This window comes from Eleginops maclovinus, chromosome 9 (genome assembly GCF_036324505.1).
Source record: "Eleginops maclovinus isolate JMC-PN-2008 ecotype Puerto Natales chromosome 9, JC_Emac_rtc_rv5, whole genome shotgun sequence".
NCBI lineage: Eukaryota > Metazoa > Chordata > Actinopteri > Perciformes > Eleginopidae > Eleginops > Eleginops maclovinus.
The window spans coordinates 13,874,518-13,896,292 of record NC_086357.1 but is presented as its reverse complement, the minus strand read 5'-3'; the positions used below and the strand labels follow the sequence as shown (position 1 = coordinate 13,896,292).

Genomic DNA, 21,775 nt, shown 5'->3' with positions numbered 1-21,775 from the left:
TAGCCGCACGTGTTGACAGCCGTGGCCCTGAACATACTTTTTCTTCATCTACCTGAGAACTGTCTCAGTGTTCAAAAGTGTCTCTCTGATTATGTTAATGTTTGCTCAGAGATGCTTTCACCAGACATAATGCATGGTATGTTGATTACATATCACTGTATCCTAACATGCAGATATGCTACTGCAGTAATTCAATTTAAGAACAGCCCTCAAGTGCACAGCTCCCTCCTGGGTTGTGAGTTGTGACCTTATTTCAAGGTTACATTACTGAACTATTTGCAGTAAGTCTTTCAAAAAGACAGCTCAGCTCTGGGAATTGTAAGGAAAAGCCTGTCATTTAACACACATCCCTGAAAGAATTGTTTTACCTTGATAGACCACATCCCAGGCATTGGGTCCTTGATGTTGACAACTTTGGCGGAGTTGGGAATGTGCAGGAGCTCAGTCAGGCCGTCACTCTTCCCCACGATCTTCCCTGGAGGCCAAACATTAACACTGAGACATATTTTCACCTTTCCTGCAGCCTTGAGTGAAACAAATCAATTCTTAACACTCCTAGGATGCTTTCAAGTTATCTTAAATATTTAACGTTGGTTGTCAACATATAGAATCCACCCAGTCCCATAACAAAGATTTTTTTCCCCCTTAGTACTCACTGTTACTCTTCCTCTCTACTGTATTTCAGCTTCTACAATTTCCTTTCTTCTTCACTCCCTAAATGGTAAAATGTTACTGTATGATTATCAAATGCTTCTCATTGATTTAGAGAGACTAACACCAAGACATTAAGTTCTGTTAAGTTCACACTAGGCTTTCATATAGTTTGTCTGCTTTCAAAATCCACTGTAGCTATACTGGATGTAGCTGCATTTTAACTTTTGTTTCAATATTCATGTACACAACATTAACAATGGGGGAATAACCACTCACTCTGTTTCTGGTAAACTGTTTACATTTAGTTTTATTTTATAGGGATTCTTTGTATGAAAGGGCTAGAACTAAATGTTGGGGTCTTTCCTTTTTAAATGTCGTCACTCTTTTGGTTAATTTTTATATATAAAAGACTGACACTTTTTGTACATAGAGTTGCTTCTGCTGCTTGTCATAAACTCTTTCACTTTAAAATGATTTACTGGAGCAAAGGAAGATACTTTTTTCAAAAAATATTTCTTCATCAGATGTTATTACAATGTGGTGGGAGCGCTGTGTTACATTATAGATGTTCAGATGGAGAGCGGCTGCACATGCCATATAACATCCAAGGGGTTGGATTCCACCTTTGGGACCATTGATTCATGTCTTAACCGTTCCTCTATTTCAACTATTTCTACCCTGTCATTTTTCAAATAAGGGCCAAATGCCAAAAAACAATCAAAGATAAATGAATAAAAGATTTTCATATGGGTTGAGATCTGGATTTTATGATGAACATAACATATGATTTGTGTTCTGTTGGTTCTATTTCTTTGTCTACCTGCTACAGCATATTTGCTACAACATACACCAATCTAAAAAAGGAATAATCTTGACTGGCCATCGGGCTTATGTATGGTAACACATATCATACCCTGAGGGTTTTTTATCTCAATGTTAGGTGCTAGGCCACTGAGGGCCACAGTGACTTCCTTCAGGCTTGGGTCAAAGGGCATCTGCCAAGTGTTGCTGGCCCCACTAACGTGATCAGTTGACAGCAGGTGGACCTTGGATGACTGCACCGCCTCCTCCACCCATTTCAGAACCTACAGCAAGGGGAGAGAACATTCAGGAAACACACATCAGTTATAAGGTGTGAAATGAACACATCTCTATTATTGTATAGAGGCTGTAGACACAATGTTAAACAAAGGAAAATAACATTTAAGGAAGTTAAGTTTAATTGATACAATAAATCTGCAGACTGAAAGAGGCACACACACAAACACACCCACCCTCAGCTGCACACAAGGTCATCCCCTCAACATGTGCAAAGCTTTTTTCAGGAAGTTTCTAAAATTCCCCCATGCCCTGCCCCCCCGTTTCCCCCCTGTACCTATATAGAACTGAACAGCTACTGTGTGAGACCCTGACCTAGACGCGATCCAACCCAAAATATGTAAAAAAAAAGGTTTTTCTGATGTGATGGTAATATCACACAGCACATGTAAAGTCTCTGGGCAAAGCTTGGTGCGGAGGGAAAAACAGTTAAATTCACTCAAATGTCATAAATAAAATAAAACACTACAAACAAACAAAACCATGGTGAACAAAACAATAAGATTAACGAGCACATGAGTGTCATGCAGATTTAGATTGTATCTTTAACAGCAATACTTCTTAAAACTTTAGGTCTTAGACTGCTGATTTACATTTCTTGGAAACGTAGAAAAGAACCACGGTTTGCATTAACTGATCAAATGTAGTCTTGCATATTTGATCTGGATTCCAGACATTCTCAGCTAACCTTCCACTGCAATTTCATTTACACAGCTTAGGAGTAGAAACCAGGCCAAGCTGAAATAATTTAAATACTGTGACCAAAGCATGTCTATTACCAGAAAATTGTTCTTCTTGAACAAAAGTGCAGCTCCAAATTTTTGTTCAGTGATGCTCTTACCTCATTGACCTGCTTCTTGTCTAGATGGAAAACCTGCCCAGAGCTGGTGGAGGCAATCTCCTCGTAAGCCTTGTAGCCGATATGAGTCCTGTCATCACAGTCCCCAGTCAGCACAAACACCACCTAAACAGACATACATAAAAAACTCTTCAAGCTATTTCTCGCTAAATCTGTGAACAATATACTGTATATTGCAATGTTATCCAAACCTGTGACTGCTTCTGCTGAATGAGCTGCAGGACTTCATGGGTCAGCTTGTAATCTTTGGAACGGGCGTCCGTGAAGACATAAATAAATGATCCTGGCAAAGATATCTCCAAAGCAATTTTAATGGCGCCAATGCTCATCTCTGGACAATCCCCACCTCCCTGAGGAAGAAAAGGATCTCATCAGAAAATGGTGTGCATGTATCCATGTATGATTGATTTGGGAGCATCTAACACAGTCTTTTGAGTTGTACTGTAAATAAGCTTAGTTAAAGTATGCAGTATAAGGTAATGCATGGCCATGTTATTAAATATACTTGAACAATGATCATTTCTACAAAAACTGAAAGTTACAGAAGTATCATACAAGTACATTTAATGGCAGTACAGTTGAATTGTATTGGAATAAATTATACAGATACTTAATAAAGTTGCCATCAAGTGTATGTCATATATAATGATGATGCATTGCTGATGAATGGCTTGGATTATTATTCAAGATTAAAACTATAGGTAAAACTATTATTTTGAAAAACTTGAAAACTCAGAAATGGTATATTCACAATTAAAATGTTAAATAAAAAGAGAGTCATTTCCAGGTAATTTAGTTGCATCCTTTCATCAGAAACCCATAACATAAATACCACCAACATTTTGTCTTTAATGCGACAATAAACTTTGTAGTTTTAAAGATAAGATGCCTACAAAATCGTCCAATAATACTGACAATAATACTACAGTCTAAAAAACAATGTGATTGTATGTTTATTTGTTGGGGTATAAAACAAATGTTGTCTGCAATATTGCAACAGACACATGAGGGGTTCAATAACCAGCTAGGATTCATCAACCCAACTTTAACATCAGGAATGGAGTGACCCATCAATTTAGGACAACAAGGGTCGTGGGGAGTGTTGAGCGAAGAGACAGGAATCCTCTGTCTCCTCTGAACCCTAACATCGCCCCTCTAGACAATACCCCACTACCCCCCACATTAAGCCTGATAAAAAATATGGCTTAAAAATATGAAGTGTTTCTTAATATTTTCCCAGATTAAAGCAATGCTCGAAGAATTTCCATTGCAAGAAAAGTGCAATGTATATTTTCCATGCTCTCGGCCTAAAACTTCCTCAGGGGTTGTCCAGGTGAAGAGGTGAAGGGATGAAAAACAGACCTAGGAATGAAGCAGCTAGTGAGAGGAAGCTGGATGTCTTCCATCCTACACACAACACGCTCGCACACAAGATTAAGCGTAGCGCATGCCAAGGATGCACACAAACTTGCCAACATTTTTTCTTCAAAGGACAGAGCGCTTCTTATCTCTGTCCGTGTCCGTCCATCTCTCTGACATACTTAGGCATGAACAGAACCAGCTTTGCATTTTTTCTGCTTTGCTACACAAAAGGGTTTCAGCACAGCTTCCTTTCTTTCTCAGAGTGATTACACAAACATTTGAACTCTGTTTAGCTGTCTGGCCATTGTATGTTTTTGTTTATACATTTGTTTGTAATGGTGCAGAAAGGCAAGTTAACTTGGCCAAAAGTTTTTTGATTTGCAACATAAGGGCAACATATGACCAATGCCAAGTGTGATAGTTGAAGCCATATAGCTACACTATATGAACAAGGAAAAAACTAGGAACATTCATACCAAGTACAGTATATTGTAAAAATAAAGAGAAAGAAATGTTGCTTGAAATGCATTCAATGTACTGTACACTAACCAATCTGGTTTGGTCTTAATCAGCTAATACATTTTTCACCCATATATCTTGAATGGTCAAGGCCAAAGTACTTAATGCTACAGCGATAGCATCCAGGCTACTACTGCTGTTTCCTTGGACGAATGTGGTCTCAGAACACACCTGAACGTACAGCTCTCTCAGCTCATACTGGAACTTCTTAGGGTCTGTTGTGATCGTTACGGGTCCAATCTCTGCAAAAGAAACAACACAAATAGGCTGTGTGATTAATAGGGCCACAGGCTGAAGTCTGCATCAGATGAATAACTGAAAGCATTTTTGTTTCCTACATTTTTGTCCTTAGCCAAATATTGCTTTTGGCAGTTGTGGACCAAACCAGATTAAAAGGTCACAACATAAACTGCAGTGAGGAAAACTTCGGAAAGGAATTATCTTTAACTAACAGAGCAAGGAAGACAAGGAAATGTGAGAAAGATGCTTATATACAGATACTGTACATTAAAAATACAAACAGAAATGGCAAGGAAAGTTGGAATTATAGTCTTAAAATGTTTGTCAATACAGATTCAGATTCACAGATTTCATTTACACAGCTACGGTGTAGTTGTGTAATGAAAAACGTGGGTCACAAGTTCCTCAAACAATGCAACATTTTAATAACTAGAAAAATAGAGCAAACGCAGGAGTTTAGCAGTCTTATGGCCTGTGGGATGAAACCGTCTCTGAGTCTGGTGGTTTAAGTCCTGATGCTGCGGTACCGCCAGACAGCAGCAGACTGTTTGTTGCTAGGGTGATGGGGTCTTTGATAATCCTTTGGGCTTTCTTCCTGAATCGCTTGGTTTAGAGGTCCTCGATGGATGGCTGCTCCGTCCTGGTGATGTGCTGTGCATTTTTACCACTTTGTAGAGCTTTACAGTTGAGGGCAGTGCAACTCCCGTACCAGGCCATGATGCAGCCGGTCAGGATGCTCTCTATGGTGCACCTGTAGAAGATCAGGATGCTCTCTATGGTGCACCTGTAGAAGGTCAGGATGATCTCTATGGTGCACCTGTAGAAGGTCAGGATGATCTCTATGGTGCACCTGTAGAAGGTCAGGATGATCTCTATGGTGCACTTGTGCAGTTGCAGAGTATCCCGGGGTCCATGTTGAACCTCCGCAGCCTGCAGAGGAAGAACAGCCGCTGTCGAGCTGTTTTGGTGATGGTGTTTGTGTGATGAGTCCAAGTCAGGTCCTCAGTGAGGCGAACACCAAGGAACCTGAAGCTGCTGACTCTCTCCACAATGCAAATGTGAACATCTGTACTGACTAAAAAAAAAGACCTACAATTCATTATGTCACCAATGCACCAAAGCTGATATCATATACATGCAATCAGACTAGATATTAAGAAGATAGAGGAGACAAAAGTGCTTATTGATTGACCACCTAACTATCCTGTTGCTGGTTTTCTTTGGTTGTAGACAAAATAATATTGTATTCATGTATTGTATTGTATTGTTGTTATTTCAAAGTCTGCTTTAGATTTTTCAAAGTGGGGCCATATTCCACTTTACCATAAAAGTAGAGCCCCCACCTCTATATAGGGACGACATGGCCTCTGACAGTGTTTCTCAACTTACTTTGTTCTTCTCCTTAATGAGCTGCTAAGCCCCTTCTTGAGTGAAACTGTGTGACTTCAGCCACTGCAGCTGTGCTGTGGAATGAGCCTGATGAGGGACTGCACGAAGCACACACACATACGCACACAAACATACAGACACACAACCACACACACATACTTCAATTTTGCACATGCAAGCAGATTGGGCAACAAGGTTTCCCTTGTTGAAGAGAGGGCAATTACAAAGGACCCCTGACTTTTCAAAAAGGATATTGAAGTTGAACTGTTTTACAACAGCGTTAAACTTTGTCTTGAGGCCAGGGGCTAAATTATGAAGAGTGCCAAAACTCTTTCAACATACTCAATGCTGAGAGCTTTTTATTTTCCTTCTGTCTTTAAAGTAAAAGATTTGAGGCTGTTGAGTTTGACATAATTTTACACCACAAGCAATGATGAATCAGAAGACTTTTCTATTTCTTTTTTAAATGAGCATCACTTCACATTTCTTCTTGAAAAGCACTCCACAGGCACCTTCAATTTCTATAATAACATACACAAAGAGGCAAGATCATTTTTCCAAATGACCCACATTTTGGCATCCTTGTAAATCCTCAAGGTGGAGTGAAGGAACATTTGCTGCGATCAGAGGAGCTTTTTAAACTAACATGGAAATGTGTCTGGCCGCTCTGAATGGAACATGAATCTCTAGCCAAACTTTTCTGAAATGGAAAATCTGACATCTCTTTCCTTATGGGAGAAGTTCCCATGGCTTTTGTAAGTATTCTTTAGATCGATTTTGCAATGCTGATCCTAACCACAGCCACCATTTTTGCACCAACACCATGGAAAACCAAAGCTAATACTTATGAACTCTAAACAGCATCAGTGAACAAAAACTTCCCACAAGAAAAGCCAGGGGTTAAGTGCCTTTCCCAAGACCACCTCATGCATTTTGTGTAAGACAAGGGAGCTCTTGTTTTTTTCCAAAAAACTAACAGAACCCTTTTAGGAAGACTAACTATTCCTTGTTTACCACCTGAATATTCTAAATTAAACATGTTTGAGGACACCTGATGCGTAGTCCTCGTACATGGCTACCCACAAAATGGAAATCATAATGCTGTTTTCTGGTTGCCACACAGGAAATAGTTGTAATGCTTTCTGTGATGACAAAGAACACATAAGTGGCATGAACATGGCCAACTGAATGAACTCAGTGAGAAAGAATGCTCTAAAGTCTGACAAGAGGGAACAACAAAAGAGAGGAACAGACCTGCACCTCATCAGTTTTTTATAATATGTTGTGTGTTAACAAAAAACGGACTTGAAATAAACGATCAAAACAAATACCCTCACTTTGATATTCCACCAGCATTCGTCCGTAATGCTGGCTGTAAAAGGACGCATCTGCACATCACATGCAAGCTTAAACACAGACAGAAAGTCTAATGGGATGGAACATACTGGGCATCTGTCCAATGGCTAACTCCCTCTTACCTCCACTGACATCGGGCTTAAAGTAACTTTCCTGGGAATCAATCACGAATTCGTAACGGAGTGTTTCTCTTTCCTCAGAACATCAGCAGCAAGGAATCCCAAGGCCAATACAATTGAAGGTCACAGCCGTTTATGTCTTCCAACCAAATACATTTGGGATTTTGGCACCCATTCATAAGACAGGAGAGCTTTGCAAGCTGCCAAATGACAGGTGATGGAAAGAGACATCGTACTGACATGTCTTCAAAGTTGTGACAATGAGAGGAAGCACTTTGGAAAAGATTAGTCTTTATATTCCCTGTGCTTCCAAGACCTTCTGCCAAAGTTGGGAGTTAGTTCAGCAGTGGCAGAAATTACACTTAGGCTACTGTCATTTTTTCATTCCTGAAGGCAAAGAGACAATTACCCTGGTTTGAAAAAGCCATATTATAAAAATCCCGAAAACCTGTACTGTAAACAACAGCTAACGAGAGTACCATTAAACTCACTCTTCTGTTCATCAATACCAGTAGCAACAGTCTCAATGGCAGTGATCTTTTTTCCCCATTTACAGGGGCAGATAAACACAATTCATATTATTTGGCTGAAGCTTTTATCCAAAGCGACTTACAATAACTCCAAAAAACATAGAGAATCAAACTCCGAACAACAACGAAAGTGCAGATATAATCACTTCAAGCAAGTCATACCATTTAGATACCAGAACTAACTAAACAGACCCATTATGACAATTTTTGCAACTGATTCAATAACACACTATGTATGGTATTAACGAAAAGATGGTCGGGTAAGGAAAGTTCTTTGGCCCCCCCACCGTCCAAAGAAACCCAACAGGTTACACAACATGTAGCTGTTACAGCACTTAACAGCAACACATGCTGTAAACACACAGTGCTTTCTGTCATTCTGCTGACTCAGGGTAAAATCTGCCAGAAAGAGAGTGGCTGTAATTCTGTCCGTCAGCTTTGAGGCATAATTCACTTAATCAGCTCAACTGAGAAAACACATGTGAAACAGCACACAGTGCTATTAGTTTGGCGCAGTAAGGAGTGTGTCCAGCACCAAATGTGCTGCATAAAAAGGGTTAGGGTTAGCCTACATGTTTTTAGACACATACTGTATGTGAGGTAAGGCATGCAAGTCCATTTACACCATTGTCAGAAATGAACACACTTACAAATGATTTGTGGATAAAAGGTTAAAGACGTTATGCTATTAAATTACCTCATTATGAGCAGCCATCACTCTTAATAGAGTGCACACATATTCCCTCTTGGGAATAAACAAAACTAAATAGGTCTCCTAACACTGTATGCAAACATGTGCAGCACTTCATTCAAATGATTTCTGTCATAATTGCTGACCTTTTATTTATAATGTTAACTAATAACTTCATTAACTATTAAGTCTTTTATTCCCAAACAGGACATTTCTGCTTTTTTTTGTTTTACCAAGCTCATGTGTTGCTTACTTAAAGTGGGAAAGCACAGTTATCACAATTGGTTATTATTCCTCTCACAAGAGAACAAACTCTAAAAATACTGTTGTTATGTCTGCTGTTAACAGTGCCACAGCCATGCCCTCACTACAACGTACAGAACACACCAAAATACAATAAAAACATGTCATTTCATCCCACCAAGCCCATACACATTTGACTATTCTTCTGCTGTTTTAGCTGTATAAGGTCTGAGATCATTTAATAATGTATTCAACATTTGTCTTAGCAGAAAATTGTGTGGACAGGGTACAGTTTACAGATTTCCATTTCCTGTCAGCCGTCTGTTGGGTATATTGTCTGCAATGCATCACAGACTGCCAATATTCCTGGAGATTGGATTGCAAATCAGTCACCAGGCCACAAAACCCGTGCTCAGTCTTGGTTCTGTATTTTCTGTCTCACAATTTTCTTTCGGTCCCTTATTACTGTGCCTTACTATGTGTCGCCCTCTTTTCTTACTTGGCCTTGCTCTTTTAACCTGCTTGACTTCAACAGCTGCCATGTAATGATGGAGGTTTAGCCCAGAGCGACAAAGCTGACGACAGGCTTCATTTCAAACCACCACAAACTGAACTTGTGTTGGAAACCAATGGAGAGACAGAGCCGGACCACCAGGCAGCTAAACTCTGTGAGCTGCTGGCTGGCTCTTGTTTCACTTTATTTTACACAATTGGATGTGTCTCGGGTAAATGTGCCCCAAACCCACAGACCTCTAATAATGGCACTCACGATTTTCAAATATCCCACAAAGCCTTTCACACATAAACATAAAGTAAAACCCTATGGACGCACAAACCATAAAGAGGCATGTAATCCCTCCCATATGGATGGCCTGATGGATAGCGTGATCCCGAGACAGCTCCAAACCCTCCACTCATCCTGCTGGCTTGATAACAGTATTGTGACAGAGACAGAACAGAGAAAAGGATGCAAACCAATAAACGTTTTAATTACGTGTGTGTCATGTGTGTAGTTCTGTGGTAAAGTCGTTCATGCCACCCAGGCAACATGGAAACCTTGCCGCAAATAGAAGACTCCTATGTTTAAGAGTGTACCTGTCTATATCAATCTGTGGGTGGTTCAAAAGTAATAATAAATACAATTCTGAATAAAGAAATGCATCTGTATGATGTGTACCATTGATGTACACTTCAAATATGAATTGGTTTATCAAAGTTTATATTGGGAGCTCATATTCCCTCCACACGGCCGATCCTTAGACGCATCTCCCCGATGAAACAATCCCGCCTAGTCCTCCTGTTGGCCCAATGTCCTTCTTCTGTCACACATATTCCCTCTTGGGAATAAACAAAACTAAATAGGTCTCCTAACACTGTATGCAAACATGTGCAGCACTTCATTCAAATGATTTCTGTCATAATTGCTGACCTTTTATTTATAATGTTAACTAATAACTTCATTAACTATTAAGTCTTTTATTCCCAAACAGGACATTTCTGCTTTTTTTTGTTTTACCAAGCTCATGTGTATGATGTGTACCATTGATGTACACTTCAAATATGAATTGGTTTATCAAAGTTTATATTGGGAGCTCATATTCCCTCCACACGGCCGATCCTTAGACGCATCTCCCCGATGAAACAATCCCGCCTAGTCCTCCTGTTGGCCCAATGTCCTTCTTCTGTCACACATATTCCCTCTTGGGAATAAACAAAACTAAATAGGTCTCCTACAGCAGGCAGGCACACGAGTCTCTTAAGATAACGTCTATACTGTTCAACTTCTAAAACAATAAACCCGGACTCCTGACAACGCAGCTAAACATAAAGCTAACTTAGCCGTTGCTACAGTTAGCATACAGTCTCGCAGTTTTGCATAGTCTTGTGAATTTGTCACCAAATGGGTTCCACGCTCTTCTCCCAGGCACTCAAACACACAACAGTACTTATAGCTTATTTTTAAGATTAGTAACCCAAAATAAATAAAATCGTTTTCCTCCGGTCTTAACTTCTCCGTACTTTGCCTCTCTCTCCTTTTCGCGCCTCTCCGACATAACTCCCCCGTCTTCTCAAACCCAGTAGGTTAGAACACTGAACTCTGACACCTCTACCAACCAATACAAATGTGAAGTTCAAGGACTTCTAAAACATAGGAAATATGACAACTTAACGAATAACTGACACTGAATGTACTCTTCTTGTAACTTGGTGACGAAACAAAACGACATGTCAAACACATGTATAACCCTTTTCATTTCTTTATAAATGAAAATGTAAACAGAATTTAGTAGGGCACTACATTTGTTTTGTATATGCATCATGAAGTAACATATTTATTATCCTGTCCCCTATCACCTTGTTGAAAGTTTAAAAGCAAGTTTGTCCAACTTTATACATTTAATTTGACTAATGTCTCTTTTACACAAATAATGATGTCCTTCTTTATTTTTTGGGTCAGGAGGGCTGACAATAACAATAATAGAAATGTGTAATAGACTGCAATGCACTAATATATTCATAAAATAGTTTTAAACATTTAAAAATATTTTTTCAAACTTCATGATAATAATTACATGACCAACGCCATACAGGTTACGTTGGTGCATTGGAGTTGGAGTTGGAGCCATGTGTTTATGAAGATATATTTTGTTACTGGACAGGTTGAAAATACGTATATATTTTGGTACATGAAGACAATCAGGCAGATCTCCAGGAATGTATGTATGGGGTATTTTGCTTTAAGGGAAAAGTTTGAAATTCCCAATCAAATCATTTGTTTGTGTTTAATTCCCAAATAAGTTTCCACCATATTATTGTACAGTTACTATTCTCAAACTCATCCACATACTATTACTCAGTTCATTTTAAACAGCAGCCCCTGGTTTCCTGTACGCCTATTCATTTCTAAAAATGTCTTTCTGATGTCAATTAATGATTTGTGTCACATCTTTGACAATTCTCTGACCAAACTATGGTCTGCAGCTTTTTTTAAACCGATGTGGTATCATGTGCTATTGAGTATGCCATTATGCAGAAAAGATTGCAAGGGCCTCTCAGTTAAATGTGTTATATGGGGCTGTAAAGGCACCTGGTGGCTTTGGTAGTGATGACATGTATGTGTTTCTTGACATGAGTCAAAGAATACCGAAAGAGTTATAATTTTCGAAAGCCTGTCTGACCTTGTCTTCATGGTTGACTTTAGACCTTGCCTGATTGTGAATGGTCTGGTCTTGACTTTTGGGGTTTCTGGGTCAAGCTCTGATAAATCTTTTGTAACGGTCTTTGACATCTTCACCCGTAAAAAATGTTAAACTCTAAAACACACAAGGCATAATCATAAGTCATAGTGGAATCTTTTAACCAATAAAAGAACAGCTTACAAAAACAAACTGATAACAAACCTGCCCCAACCTCTGAAGGGTAGTGTTGTGCAACATCTCCCTTTACCATAACGCATCACAGCAAAGAGGTAGGGCAGATACTCATTTTATTGCCTTGACAACATATTAGGGAGGAGCGGGAGGACTGGAAAAGAGGATAAAAAAGACAAAGCTGTGGCTTAGAGAGACATCGGAAAGAGTTAAGCCTCTAAATGCCTCTAACTGAAAGGGTAAAAACTGGAGCAAACACACAGAGAACGTTGTGACGATCTACAAATAGTCTCCATAGTAACACAAGCCAAAACCTTAAGACTTGGCTGAGGGTGATTCTATAATTCTCTCTTCAGGCAGAATACTTTCAATAAAATTGCAACCTCAACATTTTAACCACAACATTTTAAAGCTCATTACTCATTATTTTATTAGTGATGGTAAATCCCAGGGTGCTCCCAAGGAACTGGGTGGTGTTTTCTATTTTATGTGCTTCTTTTGTTTGACTGAGGGAATTCTAATTGTGCTTGCTGAGCAGATCAGCACTGCCGACCACACACAGATGCACACTCAGATGTCTGAGGGACTGGTTTCAGCCAGCGTGCCACAAAAGCGACTTCAGAAGTGCTGTGCATTGTGATCAATTCTTATAGATGATTATAAAAGAGGGTTACTCAAGTCTTTTGAGATTCAGATGACCATGAGCTCAGGATGTGTGATTAGGTTGAAATAGAAAACCAAGTTCCTCAAAAATAGCTCAGGTTTCACACACAATGATACTGCATTGAGAGGGACAACTGAGTTAAACGTGCATTATTTTTTTGTGTATCTTTTAAGTGCATTATGTACATTAGAATTTTGGAAACATAAAAAGTGTGTTTGGGAAAACATTTTTGAAAAACACTGCTCTGAGCCGGTCTTCATGGTACATGACTTCCGCAACAGCAGGCATAGGGCAGAGAGCACTGAGAGCCTGACCTTCAGCCTTGCAGCCTGTAATTCAGATTTAAAAGAAAAAAACTTATCTGGTTCAGACACATTTGCCTCAATTAAAAACTACACAAGCCTCCATGTCACTGAAACATTTTAGACACCTAGTGGTTTTCCTTCTACTTCAATCCCTTGTTTCTAGCTTTAAGCTGTGCAGACTCATAGACAGGTTACCAGTTGTGCAGCCTTCCAGTAAGTGCTTCAGGTTTGTCTGGAAGATATAAATAAAAGGATGACCTAAAAGGATCATTGTTTTCTTGCATACCCAGAAAGCATCGTAGAGATTTGTCTCACGGCCAAAACCGCCAGCAAGCCAAGACTGAGTCTTCTTCTACAGCAGCTAATGAGCTCATCTAGTACACACTGTCACTATAATCCTCCTGCTCATGTATCGTCCTGTGATAATAAGACCATATAACTTTTACAAGGCATAATGTCTGCGTAACAAAGCTGGCATAGTAGACAGAATTTGATTAACGCAACAAAAACGAACATTTCTGGCAACAACACTAACAGATTATCACCTTATAAAGTGGAGAACGTGTTAACAAACAGTTTCCTATCTACGTAACCAACAAAAGTAGAAGAACATTAGTATTCATTTAAGGATATGTCCCTGGCACAGTGACATACAGTATGTACCTCCAATATTCACACTCCTTAACCTCTCCTTTGGTCTTAACATGACATTTGCATGAGAATCATAAAGCTAATAAACGCCTGTGTGTGGTGAATACAGAATAACTAAAAACATTTGTTGTCTGACTGATCGTTTCTACGGAAAGAAGCACAACACTCTAGTATTAAAGGTTTGACAGTAAATGACACTAAACTAGGCAATCCACTGAATCCTTACATGTGTTTCCACTAAAATGTACATAAACAGCTTACACAGTAAAGAAAGTGAGCTCATGCCATACCGATCCATGCGAAAGTTCAACCCTGACATAAGAATCTGTTCCAAATTAATCCTCAAGGCCCTCAAAAGTATGATGTAAAACAACAAAATCATCGAATCTGCCAAAGATTTTGTTATAGAAGCGTTAAACAGCTCAGTATGTGATTGATAATTATATTAGACATATAATTCTGAACACGATATGTGAGTCAAGCCTTTTTGAGCCACTGCAACTGTTATCAAAATCACCTGACCTGCCCCTGTGATCAGCTCTTTTAGATCAATGGATATGGAGCGACTGGCTGCCAGTGGACACATGGTAAGAGTTAGGGATAGGTCAGGTAGACATGTCTGCCCCAGAACACATCTGAGACAGGCAGTAAAACGTACGTTTGTGACACAGAATGAATAGCCTTTAAATGATTGTTCTTTGTTAGCGTGTAATCTAAAATGAGAATTTTGGCAGCGTGTCGTTTCAGGTGCTAGTGAGATGAAGAAATATAATCCAACACCAAAACACTACACAATGGACTATTATACTACGAGACATGATGTTATTAGTCTGGAAAGACATCACTATCAATCCTCAGTCCTATTCTCAAAGAAATTGCCATAAAAAGATGCCAATCTTCCACTTCCAATTGTACTGTGGCAGAAGTTGAGCCAAGTTGAATGTTTGAGTTGGTACCAACAGAGTGCCATCATTTAAAGGAATGCCAAAGTGTTCCCATTGTCTACAATGCTGTCATATAATCAACTTTCTGTCTGGTAAGAGGAAAAACATGTTTAATTTTATTGCATTAACCTCCTCCTATTCTTTCTTTCTATCTCAATTAAGTCTCAATTCACTACCATCCATGAATCTCAATTTGTTCACCCTACAGCTAAGAGTCCTATAAAAGTACCGAGTCTATTCCTCTACCTTTTCACTACTGCAGTCTAACATGCCGTGGGAGATGCTGGAAAACAAACAAAAAAGCGATCAACAAAAGGTCAAGACAATATTGATGATTGCCCAGATAGTGATGTCAAAGAGCCTTGAAGTTCATGACCGGGGCACAGGCACCCTCAGGACCTCAGGATGAAGCTCAGAATTCAACAGCTGTTAAAAAAACAAATCCACAGCCTGAAGGGAAACAAACCCAACGTGGTAGAGAGTACAAAGTAACAGAAACTTTTGACAGATGGGTCATTCAGGTCAAACCCTGCTTCCAAAGGTCCACTACCTGCGACCAAACCAGCAACATCCTTTATTCATAATAGCCTTGGAGTCTCTTAATCTGTCATACATACATACATTTGTTAACCGGGAACCGAATGGGCAACATTCAAGGTGTTCCTGAAGCAGCGCTCAGGTATGTGCTGCCTTCCAAGATGAAAGGGGATAAACTGCTGAGCACCAATTACAAAGCTAAATAGAGTTAAAACTACAGCACTAAGAGCACCTCGGGGCTGTACTGCATGTACAGTCCAAAAAATTAAAGGCCATTTTAATATTCTAGGGCAGGTCTATTACAACTTGAAACACACAGACACACATTGTAGTCTGCCACACTCCTCTATCCTCCTCTAATTCTCCAAAAACCTCCACCTCTCTCTTTTGGCATTCCTGCCTAATAGCATCATTATTGACTGTGTCCAGCTAAACGCAGGCTCCTTGTAATCTCACAAGGGCGGGGAAGTTCAGAAAACTGCTGTTCTGGAAAGAAGGAAACAAAGGGAAAAGGGGATGATGGAAGAAGACGCAGAGCACCAACAAAGAGAACTCTGAGATGAGTGCCTTTGATCAGTCAGAGAAGGAAGAAGCAATCCCGTCATCTTCTCTCATCACACCACACCCAGAGCTTTGGTCCAGCTCCTTCTAACTAAAGTTTACTTGCTAGAGAAGGGTTGCAAGGCAGGCCATCAACCAATCTACAGAACTCAATGCTGAAACAACCACTTGATAGCAATTAAATTAAAGACAAAGACATCAGTGATTGAAGTCCCAATCTGGGTCTGAATTTCTTTGTGTAAGCTAGATGATCTTGGCCTGATATCACCCAGTTAGTGTCTCTCTGTTTGGCTTGTACCATTCCTTGTGCCTTTCTTTGAACACATCCAGTACAATCGAAAAGTTTTAGGATGGAAATACAGTTGGTTTTGCTATGAATGCCCTCAAGGAAAAATTGTGAACTTTTATGACTTAATGATCGACATCAAACCTAAATCATAAATGAAACTACATAATCAGTTGAAAAATACTCTTAAATAAAGGAGCCAAGTAACAAATGCATTGCCTAGGCTGTTATATAAGCCTTAGGAAGTCAAAATCTTTGTCAAGAGGGTAAGAGCGCACATTTTCCGAACCCCTGCCTTTAGCTCTAAGAGATTCTGAGAGTGTACACGTCCATTGTTATCACTAGAAATTAGTATCCTGTAGAGGAGAATGCAAATGAAAAACAACTAAAAATAAAGAAAAGTGCAATGGCTTACCTCAAAATATTAAATGACTTATTTAAGTTTAGGCTGATTAGTCCTTTGCCTTCTGGCAATTAAAATTGCACACCACTGCAAACCAATTTGGAGAAATATGAAGAATGCCACTTTGATATGGATGCAATCACCTTCAAATTAAAGGACTGAGCCAGAACAAACAACAACAACAACAACCCTATAGTTATCTTAAAATCCGTAAAGTAAACAGCTAACACAACAAAAAAGAATCACAGACCCAAGGCTCAGGTTTCTGACTCGCTCAAACGTTGCTAATTAAACACTCACACAAGCATGAACGTAAAGAGACACAAACACACCCTCTCACAGTAAGGTAGTATTTACAACGACGAGCACGTGTGTAAGTACGTCAGCAGAGCCACGAAGAACTTAAAACCTCTGAGGGCACTGGAAACTAATCTTTGGAAACCTGAACACCACACACACACACACACACACACACACACACACACACACACACACACACACACACACACACACACACACACACACACACACACACACACACACACACACACACACACACACACACACACACACACACACACACACACACACACACACTTTATTTCACGCCAGCTCATTACGACACATTCTTCACACCTTGTAGATTGTCTTGTTATATGGTTAATTGGAGAATTGCACAATTTAACATAAATTCTTGGATAAATGCAGCATGTCCTGTCTTGGTAATGGTAACAGTGTTGTGAAATAAAGTTTATTTGGTTGTAAACTTTCCAAAAAATTATCCATATATATATATATATATATATATATATATATATATATATATATATATATATATATATATATATATATATATATATATATATTTATGAACAGTTCTTTGTGATATTTAAAGAGAATCATAAAGTAATGTTATTTTGAAAAGTAACTAAGGGTATGAAATGATGACAATCAACCCTACCATTGATTCATTGCCATGCTTTCAGACTGCAGTGCTGAACACACAACCTCTGTGCCCCAGTAAAATTACTTGTGAAGTATCCTCTTGCTTTCTTTCTCTCCCTGCAGGATGGAGGAAAGGGGGGAGGCTTCCTGACTGATCTTCCCACACAAGCCTGACCCCAATATCCAGGCATCGTCCTGACACTCTTGCTTCACACACACAGACAAGCACCCACACACACAAGCAGAGGGAAACACAGATACACAAACAAACTCTCTAATGTTTACTGTGTCAGATTGCAGTGTAAATAAAGGGGAAGCTCCGGCCTCTGATTTAAAAGAAGCCAAATCAAACAGGAGGGACTGCGTTATCGCACCGGTTCGGATGTAAAGTGGAGGAATTGGATATGTGTCAGAATGAAACAAACCCTATAAAAAATTCCTAGGAAAACAAAACGAATGCTCTTTGAGGGTCTGGGATCTTTTGCAGAAGGACAAAAAGTGAGACAGAACAACATTTGGGGAAATGTTCAGCTACCCTTGCTTGCAGTGTGCTTTGCTAATCATTCCTTTATTCCCCTGGGGGTTTTGGAAAACACATTCTGACATCCTCGTAAACATTTTAAGAAGCAAACGAAATCACTTGGTTGTGAGGGACAAAGACAAAGAGAAGTCAACTTTGAATTACTGAATCAAGCCGTTACTGTTTACTGTAAGAAGAGAATAGTATATTACTTCCTAGTGACAGAAGTGAAAAACTGCAATGAATCAAGTATCAAGTAAGTATCAAGTATTCTTTCACTACTTTTGCTTTGTCCAAGATACAATACATGACAGCTTTTTAATCACCGGCTAATGATCAAAGATTTATATTTCGCTCTTGAGGCACATGATGATGAATTCACCAATGTTACAGTTGTGCATTCTGATCATATTTCTTACTCTTAGAATAATTATTATTGTAGGCACAGAATCTATGAATAAAGTATTGAGCTCCATAAGAATTTGTGACATGCTGAAATTCAGCAGGGGAGAGCAAACATCTGGAAAAGGAATCTGTGTGTCTTCTACACATCATCTCTGTCGATTCATCTTGTTTTTTTCTCTATGGAGTGTATTGAAGTTAAACCAAGTCCATTTGAAATATATATACCATGAAGTAGTGAGGGGGAAACATATGAAAAGTCTTAAATAATATTTTGGCAGGATATTACACATATACCACAAGTGTCCCTGGTAAGAAGTATTTGTAGAAGGTTATAACCTGCGTTTAGACTATAGACTTTAGAGCAACAAACACAGTCTGCTGCTCTCTGTTTCTGTTGACCTCTATAAGGATTATCCAAAGGGGTGTTTCTGTAGAAAGAGTTCTCCTGTACTTGTATCTTCTTTTTTAAACTGATGCAACCCACTATAAACTTTGCTGCTGTAACGCTTCAAATGTAAGGTTTATCTCATCTCTTACACTCGTACACACTTGAGCGTGACCTCTTTGCTCATGCTGTTAATGGAGCATTTTTGCACAGGTTGACGTCAAACGTTTCACCTTAAACCCATCACAGCAGGATTTGGTGCTTTTGCAAGCAGGTAAGTGACCTCTCCACCGTCTCAGAAAATAGTAATTAAAGGGACTTTAAAATCCTTAAACAAATTCTCTCCATCACTAAAATGTTCAGACTTCAAACGCTAGCTCCAGTGAAGTTGTGGTTGTGTGGGTAAGGATACATTTGTACATTGACACATTGAATGTATGTTCTCCAATTGCTTTGTTTGCAATGACATACTCCCATAGCACTGTCAATGAGGGATCCATTTGAATTAAAATGTGAGTCCTGAGTATTTAACACTAATTGATTAGAAGTTCTTATTTCACATAACAGTTCGCCTGCACCTCTGACCTACAAGCCAGGGTTACTGTTAAATAGCCCAATTATATATATTCTAGGCATTGTTAGCTGCTGAGAATGAGAGAGCACCCAGGGGTGGTAATAATCATCAAGCTGCATTGCAAACTTAAAGCCTCACACTAACCCTGGCGGAATGCTAATGATAGTGACCGCCAGGCTGAACATCTGTGTGCTCAGACAAAATCCCCCAGAGTCCTTCCTCTGGAGGTGTGAGGAACATTAGGCATTCAAAGGGCGGATTGTGAGCAAACTATCACATTTCTCACTTTCTGTGTGCTTTTTTTCTAACAGCAGTGTAAACTCCAAATAATCCCGAAAGTGATCAGACGTTTTGCAAAAAACTACAAATGTCATGGGTTAAAAAGTGACAGAAATATACTTTTACACCACATAATTACCTGGATCGTGGAAGGGGACCAGGGCAAAATTATACAGAGTTTTCTTCGGTCTGTTCAGAGATGTTTCCAAAATCTTGGACGCGCCCTCGATGACCTGCACCAGGTCGTCGTACATGGAGCCGGTAACATCGAAGACAAATGCCAGGGTGGATGCACCCTCCGGGATGTCCTCCTTTGTGGCCGTGGACCCTGTGTCTTGTCCGGCCAAAAACGCCACTGACAGCGAAAGGGACAGCCACAGTAGTCTGCTGCCCATTTCAGATCCAAGATGCTTCTCAAGCAAAGTTCTATATGTTCTTCTGACCAATGCGAACCTTAAGGTAGGTCTCTAGATAAATGTAGAGACATCAGGCTCTTAAAAATGGACTGAAACGCATTGGGAACAATTAATAAAGGGAAACAGCCAAATACAACGGGATACAGGAACCTCCAAGTTTCCGTGCGCTTCTTCTTCTGCAGTTTCTTTAAGCACAAGTCGCAGCCTCTCACTTCTCTGTGAACTAAACTAAGCAGTCCCAGCAGCTGCAGCTGTGCCTGTCGTCTGTTGTCTGCAGAGTCAGGAGCCCTTGTTCAATCAGCTCTGTCATACAAAGACCACCTCTCAGCTGGGCAGAAAGTCTCAAGGCGCAGACCACCCTATGCATAATAGCGCTGCTCTGATTGGACAAGATGCTTTGGGGGAATTTGAGGGATCGAGGGGCTAATTTTCTTTGCGTCGTTACACAAAGAGCTGCAGCACTGCCATGTTTCCCGTGGTCAAATACGTAAGGTCGTAAATGCACATAGTGTTGAATTTTCATGTAAATCATTTTTTTTTGGTGGAGGGGGTCAATAAGGAACCTGAAGTTATTACATGCAAAGATATTGCATGCAAATTATCATAAGGTCGAGGTTGGACTAATGTAAATCATACAATTCGGATAGAAAGGTAGCGATTGTTGAAATGCCGAACGTATGCATGAAACAAGAAGGTACGAGACCAGGACAATCAAAAAGCAGCTCTTTAGTGATTTTGAGCTCTGTAATGCCACCTAGCGGTTGCAGTCTGATCTTACAATCTAATACCAATACTAATTGGAAAAGGTGACAAAACAAGAACAACACCAATCATGGCAAAGTCATTTGCAAAGGGTTTTACATATGATAGGAGAATAAAACTGAAGAAATTAAGCCTTAGAGATGGAACTATTAAAAAGTATTGTTTTTTTATATCAATGAATGTGAATAACATCAATACAGTAGATAAAGACCCCGATCACCCCAGGAACAAACTGGTATGTCTGACAAAAACCACCAGTCGGAGTTTGATTCCACAGGTTATTCGATTAATGAACACCTGAGCTCTGTAGTGCCTCCATAAGCATTCATCTGTTGTCATATAGATACTTATCACTGTAATAAACAGTATTTAATCTAATTTTACTGTACAATATTTAATTTTACATTGTGTTAATGCACATTATTTTTTTTACTTGCACATCTTGCAAAATTATCTTGCACTATTTTATTTCTATTCTGTTATTTCTTTCACTATTTTTTATTTGTTTTATTTGTTTTATATTCTATATCTATTCATGTTGCATTGTTGGAGGAGCCCTGGACTCAAGATTTTCATTGCCATATTTACACTGAAGCTACTGTGCATTTCACAATAAGGCCTTGAACCTTTTGATTGAATAAAGAGATGTAAAAAAAAACCTAAATATGATTTTCAGTAATCAAAATCCTTACCAAATAGATGTGTAT

The 21,775-nt window shown here is 39.3% G+C and overlaps 1 protein-coding gene across 1 annotated transcript in view; it reads right to left on the bottom strand.

Moving 5' to 3' along the window:
• Window positions 1–20,321, bottom strand: part of hmcn1 (hemicentin 1) — a 76,014-nt gene extending 55,693 nt beyond the window's left edge. The window contains 6 exon segments of the mRNA XM_063891957.1: window positions 369–475; window positions 1,568–1,739; window positions 2,594–2,716; window positions 2,803–2,961; window positions 4,664–4,734; window positions 20,030–20,321. Of these exon segments, the coding sequence (XP_063748027.1) occupies window positions 369–475; window positions 1,568–1,739; window positions 2,594–2,716; window positions 2,803–2,961; window positions 4,664–4,734; window positions 20,030–20,285 (888 nt within the window). The 5' untranslated portion in view covers window positions 20,286–20,321.
• Between the last annotated feature and the right edge of the window lie 1,454 nt (window positions 20,322–21,775).